At 39.2% G+C, this 8,847-nt stretch overlaps 1 protein-coding gene across 1 annotated transcript; it reads left to right on the forward strand.

Moving 5' to 3' along the window:
• Nucleotides 1-5,117: 5,117 nt before the first annotated feature.
• LOC118741528 lies at nucleotides 5,118-6,119 on the forward strand. Its single transcript, XM_036473526.1, has one exon. It carries the CDS (start codon nucleotides 5,118-5,120, stop codon nucleotides 6,117-6,119), a length of 1,002 nt encoding a protein of 333 aa, XP_036329419.1.
• Nucleotides 6,120-8,847: the final 2,728 nt, after the last annotated feature.

Here is an 8,847-nt window from a genome sequence, read left to right on the forward strand (position 1 = left end):
TACAGCATATTCAAGCTATCATGCAGATGGTTTTTATGAAGTTTGCCCAAATTCGTAAAAGGGGGTGTGGCACCTCCCATACTAACTAAAATTTTTATATTGTATGTCTCTTGAAATATTTGTGGTAGAGTATTGGAAATTGGTATAGAGGTATATCAAATAATTTCATATTCATGGAGAAAAATGGGCGGTATTGGAAAAGAGGGCGTGGCACCTCCTATCTTACATATAAAAAATGAGTGCAAGATTTCAACCAAATTTATACGGCGTAGTCGGGTTATTATGAAGATGGTTTGTCTTAAGTTTCCCCGAATTCGGAAAAGGGGGTGGCACCACTCATACTAACAACAATTTTCTTCTGGTATATTTGAAATATTTGTGGTAGATTACTGGAAATTGGTATAGAGACATATGAAATAATTCCATACTCATGGAGAAAAATGAGCGGTATTGGAAAAGGGGGCGTGGCACCTCCCATCTTAAATAAAAAAAATAAGTGCACGAATTCTACCAAATTTAAACGGTATATGCAGACGGGTTATGTGAAGTGTGCCCGAATTCGGTCCAGCGGTTCATGATCTATAACAGTTTATGTCTGTTACATGAACCACGTATATGGTACAACAGCAGATACATGAAAAATCGAAAACATAGTGAAAAATTGTTGCTATGATGTGCTGTGTTTATTTTTTCTTCGGATAAATATCAAGTATAAACATGGCTGCAATATAGTAAAAAAAATAAATTTCAAATAGAAAAATTCCAGGATTTTTCATTCATTTTTCAATATTTGGTGTAGAGAAGCACACCCGGGTACCGCTAGTACAATTTAAAAATTGTTGCTTAAAGTTTCAACCAGACTATGAAAAAAATCAAGAAGTAGTTAGCAAAGAAATATGGATGTACAAAGTTTTCTTTGATTATAACGTCAAAGATTGCTTCCTAAATGTAGAAGTTGCATTAAGAATGTATCTTTCTCTCACGGTCACCAACAGTTCAGCAGAAAGGTCATTTTCGAAACTGAAGCTGATAAAAACCGCCTTCGGACGTAATTTCTTAAAAACATAAATAATAACACCGTCCGCAAAAAAATTCAACTTCAAACCGGCACTTTGTTATACTAAAATTGAATGGGTTATAAAACTGCAGGGCCTGGGTTCAAGCCCAGGCCAAAGCAACATCGCAAAAAATGTAGAAAAATAAAATAAAAATAAACTGTTTAATATACCACGCTTTTATAAATGGACTAAAAATTAGAAAATAATATTTCTCAGTCCCATAGAATTTGTTTTGATAGCACCGTGCGACAGTCAATTTTACACACGAAAAAAATCAATATATTCACAAAACTGGGGGCCAAATATAGTAAAACTGCGTTTTTAGTTTTTCTCTCTGACGTCAGGATTTTTTTTAAAAGGACTTTGAAATTTCTAGAATATTTATTTATTATTGAATAAAAATATTAATTCAAAAGATTCGGTGCATTGTAAAATAACAATATGGGCATCAATCAAAAGGAAAAATTCTGTAGAAAAGAAAGAAATTAATTTTTGGGGGCACCAGGACGAATAAGTATTGAAAATACCCTTTTAAGACTTTATCTTTGAATATCCTTGGATATTTCCAATATTTATTTTTGAAAAAAATATTTGTCAAGGACTAATAGGTTAACTACCACATCCTCGAATTTCGTCCTTCTAACTTTATTAGTTTTAGATAAAAAAAATGTACACTTCTCTTAATAAGATATTGATAGTTACAATATACATAAATGAAGGTATTGGAATCATTATTATGGAACCATGTATGCGCTCTAAAAGAACAAACTTTACGTATGATGTACGGTTTAAGTACTTTAATTGTACAGTAATTACCTGTAACAGTAATTTTTACCTGTAAGGTTAGGCTACGTTTACAGCTTTTAAAAACTAAAAACAGGAGGAGACCCGTGGCCGCGGTTTGCCTTAGTACTCCCAGGGGGACCGCTCCACGGAAACAGTCTAGGGGCCAATAGATCCGAAATCCGGCACTGCATACATCATCGCTCTATCATAACTATGGCTCATACTTGGCTGATATACATTGCCACCTCTTCTTTTTCCAATTATTTTTTCATCACCTACTTAGCATGTATGTATGTATGTATAATACATATTTCTCAAATTTTATTGTCATCTGTCGTTTGCTGAAAATAACTAAATTCAGTTAGTTATCTGTTGTTGTTGCTAGTGTGAATCGTCAATTTTTTTATAGTCCAAGGTCATATCGTCAGCGTCACGCCACATTTACTAATTCTTTGCGCTCGCTTTATAATTCAGTTGATTTGCAATGAATCTTGAAGTAATTTGTGAGATTATTTTCCATTGTTATAAGTAGTGACGAACCCCAACAAATACTCAACGTATGTTATTGTTGTTTATTTTTTTGTTGTCTTCATAAAGTGCACACTGAATAACTCATCAGCGCCTTTAGTACGGTTATAGTTCGCTATTCATTATTGTTGGTGTCTTTTCTTAAATAATCACTTTAACTCAGTTTTTATACGATTTTCCATGCTTCACTTTTTTTGACTAAAAGTGTTTTTCTATGTACAAAATTTAAACTTGAAACCATGGTGTTTCTACATTTTCTTAGTGTTAGTCTTTGCATTTTGCAGCATCTGTGGCAGGTGCAAATGACACAGGTTATAGCATACATACATATATATGTACACAGTTACAGCAAAAAGGTAACAGAAAACGCTATTACAGTGCCATCCGAGTCTTGGCGGTCGTTGGAGGGCATTAAAAGGAAGCTGGCAGGTTATGTTTGACAATGAAAAGAAAAAATAACACATCACAAAGCGATTATTTAATAGCGTGGAAATCGTTCCAATTTTTCAAGCATCTAAAAAATGTACAAAGAGTTGAATGAAGTGTGCGCAGGTGACCTTCAAGATGATAGTGAAATTGCTTATCAGTGTTGTTGTAGTATATTTATGTATGTATGTATGTATGTATGTACATAGCTTAGTCACTTTGTATGGCCACCTTCGAGTATTTGTCGCGCATAACTTTATCCGAAAGCGAAGTTTTGAGCGAAAGTGTAACTCATTGAAAATTTGCATAATGCAAATGGGTGTGGTGAAGGTGAACACTGTTAATTATACAAATAACTTTTGTGATTTCAAAGTTTACGCTTTGGTCTTGAAAAGGACCTGAAATTGAATATATGTGGTCATTGAAGTGAGTTTCAATAACTGTGATTAGATTTCAATAATTGTGATTGCGGTTAGACAAATAATTTAGATGGTTTGACTTGAAATCGGCTTGACTTGAATTTCATCGAATGTTACTATTTTTTACATGTATTAAATGTATTGTTGTTTGAAGCCATGATGGAAAAATATAACAGCATAATTCCACAGTAAGAGATGGGAACTTTTAGGGTTATTTCCCCGGTTGAAACGATTATTCAATCCTTCAAAATAGAACATAAATAACCACTTCGAGTGGCTCTAAAGAGGCTATTTACTTTCGAGCATAGACATTTCTATCAAAGGACAACCACCTTTAGGTATGTAGGCAGTGTCGGCCCGAGATAGTTGAAAAGTTTCTCTGAACAGTAGAGCTTTATGGACATATCTTGGACGGCGGAGCTGCTTGCTCCTTTCGCTGAAGCAAGTTTATTGATCAGCCGACAGAGCATCTATGTAAGTGAAGGAAAATAGCCGTCGCGCTTCGGCAGGCACTCTTACAAAAAAACGTCTGCCACTTTACTATCGGGCCCAGTACTTTATTGAAAATTAGCCTTCTTAAAGATACGTGGATTTCATTCCGTTAACCGAATTGGAAAAGTATCTGGTGTAAAATTTGAAATTAATTCTTTCTGAAAACTCTTAATGTTAGCATAAACTAAATTTGGGATTACGACAAAGTTAGGCTAGTTATTTTTATTAAAGAAAATCCATTCAGACATTCAGACATTCATGAAATGAAATACAAAACTTTTTCCGGCATTAAATTTTCTCAACCGCTAGTTTTTCTTTCGCCATCACATTCGATAGCGATTGGCCGTTTACAAACTAGAAAAGGAAACCAGATAATTTATTTATGAAAAGTTTTCCCTCACCCGCTTCGCTGAGTGTATAAAATTTCTACTACGTTAGAAGTATTGTGATACGTATTTCAATTACCACATTACCTTAACCTAGGGTTGCCCAAATCAGCACATATGTGTCGCGGGCGACTGCGCGTGCAAAGCTTTGCACAGCGGTGCTGGGCTAGCGCGGAAGCAAAAAGTTATCGGAAGGGGAAAACGAAGTCAACAGAATAGTGAGATTGTATGTGTGACAGTGATGGAAAATGAGTGTGCATTGTGCCATTTTCGGCTCTTTCGGAAACAGCCGGCACCTTCAGCACAATCGACTGATTTTCGGCACTATTTTTGCGTAACTCAATGCAACTAATAAACATTTGTTTCTTAGGCTTAACCGAAATTAAATTTGACTTTTTAAAGAGGTGGCAACCTTCCTTCATGTAGTTTAGAAATAAAGACTTCTCCAAACATATCGATTCATAACCATATTGTAATAATTCATTGAACTAGCTAAATATTTTGAATTGTATTTAACTTTTAAATACGTGACAGCCCTTTCAAACTTAAAATTTTCAAACAAAATATTTCTTATTATGTATACGTACGTAAAGGCTTAATCGAATTTAATCATTTAGACAGGCGGCTACCTTTTTGAAAATATTTTGGAAAGTGAAATCTCCTTCTTTTGACACCCATATTGTGATATATTTTTTATATAATCAAGTTAATGGAATTTTCCTCAAAAGACGGAATCTTGTATATTGACCTGATGCCGCTGTATCAACCTGGCCCGCTGGGTAAGTGTGATACTAGCCACTCTAGTTTCCATGCGAGATCACCGCGTCCCTATCCCTAATCCTACCCCATCCCCCTCACTGGCGAAGGAAAGTCTGGGGCAGGTGGGATCTTAGGATGCTTCGGCAGCCGAAGATGACATACCGCAGGCCTCGACGAGTGCTGGACTGAAAACCGGACAGTATAGACAATTCGGGGACGTCAGGAAGGCCAAAGGTTTGAGTGGCGCAGGGGCCAAATGGTACATGCGCTACATCAGTAAAGGCTTAACGCCTGAGGAGGCCAAAAAGAAGGTTCTGGACCGGGAGAAGACCAGTGACAGCGCACGGGGCGCTGGGGAGATTAGTGCTCCGAAAGGTAATCCGGAGAATAAGAAAGTCCTGGACGGGGAAATTAGTCCTCCGGAAGGGAAGCCAGAGAAGAAGAGGAGACGTCTCGAAGCAGTGGCCCCAAAACCCAAGGCAGGGGCCAGGAAGCCTGGTGTTACCTATGCTAGCCCCACTAAGCGTATTAGACTGGCTGTTCTGCCGAAGGCTTTCGCTGAAAGCACAGTCACTCGTGAGGATGAGGGAAAGATTGAGGACGCCTTTGTGGAGGAGATGGGTAAGGGTTGGAGGTCAATACTCCAATCCGACGGCATCCACTTTCGGCCAGGCCTTATACTGGTCGACTGCTTGGATGCAGAATCAGCCGAATGGCTGCGCTTAACTGTTCCACAACTGCCTGATTGGGAGGGCGCGGAACTGACTATGTGCGATGGGGACAACATACCCAGGGTGCACGTGATCACTCCGTACCTACGTAAAGCTGGAGGAGTGGACACGCAGAAACTATTGAACCTCTTTATAGCCCAAAATGAGGGAATGCATACCGACCTATGGAAGGTATACAGGAGCAATGATGAGAAAACGGGTAATCTGCTGACGATCGGGATAGACGACCGGTCGTTGGAAGCTATCAAGAAGAAAAACTGTATCCTACGATACAGATTTGGTAGTGTTCCAGTGCATGTGCGCAAGGGCAGGGAACCGAAGGCGAAGGTGACCAAGCCGAATACTTCACCGGGTGTTCCTGGAATACCGGAGGAGGTGGCTGAGATGGTTGCTGTGGAATCAGCCAGAAGCGCGGTAGTAGAGGAAGTTAGTCTTCTACCTCACGAGATCGAGGGTATCGACGACTTTGATCTCGGCCTAATGACCATTTGTGCTGATGACGACTCGGACAGAGACACCTTGACGAAACCCTGACAACGGATGAAGAAGAAGAACGCCATTAGCTGCGAAGATGACCAGCACTAAGGTTGCACAAATAAACCTACACCATGCGAGGGCCGCGTCTGCGGTTATCGCTAGGGCAACCCTCAAGTCTACACTAGGAATAGTGCTGGTACATGAACGCTGGATCGTCAGGGGCCAAATAAGAGGGTTAGCAGTAGAGAACAGGCAGGTAATTTGGTGCACAAATCCTAGGGAGTGGTTGTTCATAACTAATAGCTTGAAACATATATGTCTTTCAGATTTCCTGTCGAGGGATCTAGTAGCGGTTCAGGTCCCAGTCAGCATCAACGGGACCATCCAGGACATCGTAGTTGCATCGGGCTACTTCCCAGGAGATGACATGCATGCTCCACCAGAGCTTGTCACTAAACTGGTCAAGTACTGCGAAACTAGGAAGCTACCCCTGATACTCGGGTGTGATGAAAATGCGCATAGCGAGGCATGGGGGAGCAGTGAAACCAACCAAAGGGGTGAGTACCTTCTTGAATTTATCTTTAGAAATAAATTAGAAATCTTTAATGTTGGGAATATACCAACATTTGTGACCCGTGCGAGTTAAGAGGTTCTAGACATAACCATAGGAAATACTCCAACGAAAGCGCTGGTGAAAGAATGGAGAGTATCCAATGAACCCTCCATGTCAGATCATAGAATAATTAGGTTTGACATTGAAGCGACCGCTCCTATATATAGAGTTTTGAGGAATCCCAGGAAGACAGACTGGGAGAAGTTCAAAGGCAATCTGAGGCTGAACGTAGCCCAACCTGGGCTGGGTCAGAAGATCAGAAACGAAACAGAACTGGAATTTGCTATAGAGCGTTTTAATGAATTACTCATTGACGCATATGAAGACAGTTGTCCTATAAGCAAGGTACGCTCCTCCAGGGATGTACCCTGGTAGAACAACAGCTTAAGTAAACTTAGAACCAAAGTTCGGAGATTGTTCAATCGAGAAAAACGAACCGGGGAGTGGTCAGAATATAGAAACAATTTAACTTTGTGCTAAAAGCTATAGAAAAGGTAGTAGATAACTATGTAAGGCTACGGTCTTATTGAACTATCCGCTGAATTCGCGCCAGCATGCACATATGGCGGGCCGCTCAACTAACTTGGGCTGACTTGCCAGGGGTACGATGACGATATTGTAATAATATGCAGGGGGAAATTCGAAAACACCCTGTGTGATAGAATCTAGCTAGGGCTGAGCGTAACCAAAAAATGGTGCGCTAAAGTGGGGCTGAATGTAGATCCAGCAAAAACCACTATAGTACCATTCTCAAGGAAATACAAACTTGATAGTCTAAAAGCTATAAGGCTAGATGGAACCAACATTATTTACCAAAAAGAGGTTAAATTCCTAGGAGTAATACTAGACCAAAAACAACTCTGGTAAGCACACGTAGCAGAAACTGCGAAGAAAGCTGTAAGCTCATTTATGGCGTGTAGGTCCATGGCAGGAAAGAGTTGGGGCTGCACACCAAAGATACTGAGATGGATCTACACGACAATAGTAAAACCCATGATAGCTTATGGAGCCATCGTTTGGGCCGATAGAACTTCACAACTTGGAGCAATCAAGGTGCTATCCAAGATACAAAGGCTGGAATGCGTATGTCATGGGAACCTGTCCAACCGCATCCTTGGAGGTTCTCTTAGATCTTACCCCTCTTCATATCCACATACAGACTCAGGCGAAAAGAGCTTTACTACGGATGACTGGTACGAATATCGGGGCCACGGTATCTTGGCCGTGGGAAGTTGGATATTCTTACGAATAAGTTCCCTGAATCGCAATACCGAGGGATATCATGCATCCGAGGTTCAGCTTTACAAAGGATTTAAAACTGATCTTAGTAATAAGAAGAGCTGGGCAGGCATATCCGAGACATATCGGATAAACCAAAACACGATTACCTGGTACACTCATGGCTCTTTGAAAAACGAGGGTACCGGGGTAGGGGTAATTCGACTGAGGTTAAGACGCTCGGAACCCATAAGAAAACATATGCGCAGACTTTAATATCACGCGAATCTACCAAAATCAAAACATTGCGATCTTGACTGACAGCCAAGCGGCTATCGGCTTGTTCGGCTAGAGGAAGAGACTCAGAGAAATTAAAGTATAAAAGGGTAATATTACGTTCAAATTTGCCCAATTTTACTTGTTAAATGAAAAAGAGCTTTTTGGAAAACACAATCGCACAGTGTTGCGAAACCGGAATTTTTTGGAAATCATATTGCCTAAACTGTAATTTTAATTGTATCGATGAGAAACTTCTACAGATTGGTCAGAATGAAATCCCAAACAGAATGAGTGAAAAAAAATTTACACCGAAAAAAATTGTTGGGTCAAATTTTCAACAAAAGTCAAAAAAAAAAAAAAATTGTTCGAAAAATTTACAAAAAAAATTTATTTTAATTGTTCTTTTATTTCTGATAAATACCCTATGTATTATACATAATATAATAATACTATACTATATAAATATACTATATAAATAACGGGTGATTTTTTTGAGGTTAGGATTTTCATGCATTAGTATTTGACAGATCACGTGGGATTTCAGACATGGTGTCAAAGAGAAAGATGCTCAGTATGCTTTGAAATTTCATCATGAATAGACTTACTAACGAGCAACGCTTGCAAATCATTGAATTTTATTACCAAAATCAGTGTTCGGTTCGAAATGTGTTTCGC

The sequence above is a fragment of the Rhagoletis pomonella genome, unplaced genomic scaffold (assembly GCF_013731165.1).
Source record: "Rhagoletis pomonella isolate Grant_MI unplaced genomic scaffold, Rhpom_1.0 Rhpom_scaffold_00006, whole genome shotgun sequence".
NCBI classification, from domain to species: domain Eukaryota; kingdom Metazoa; phylum Arthropoda; class Insecta; order Diptera; family Tephritidae; genus Rhagoletis; species Rhagoletis pomonella.

Coding starts and splice junctions, on each gene's coding strand:
- LOC118741528 (XM_036473526.1), top strand. CDS start 5,118: ATGCGCTACATCAGTAAAGGCTTAACGCCTGAGGAGGCCAAAAAGAAG.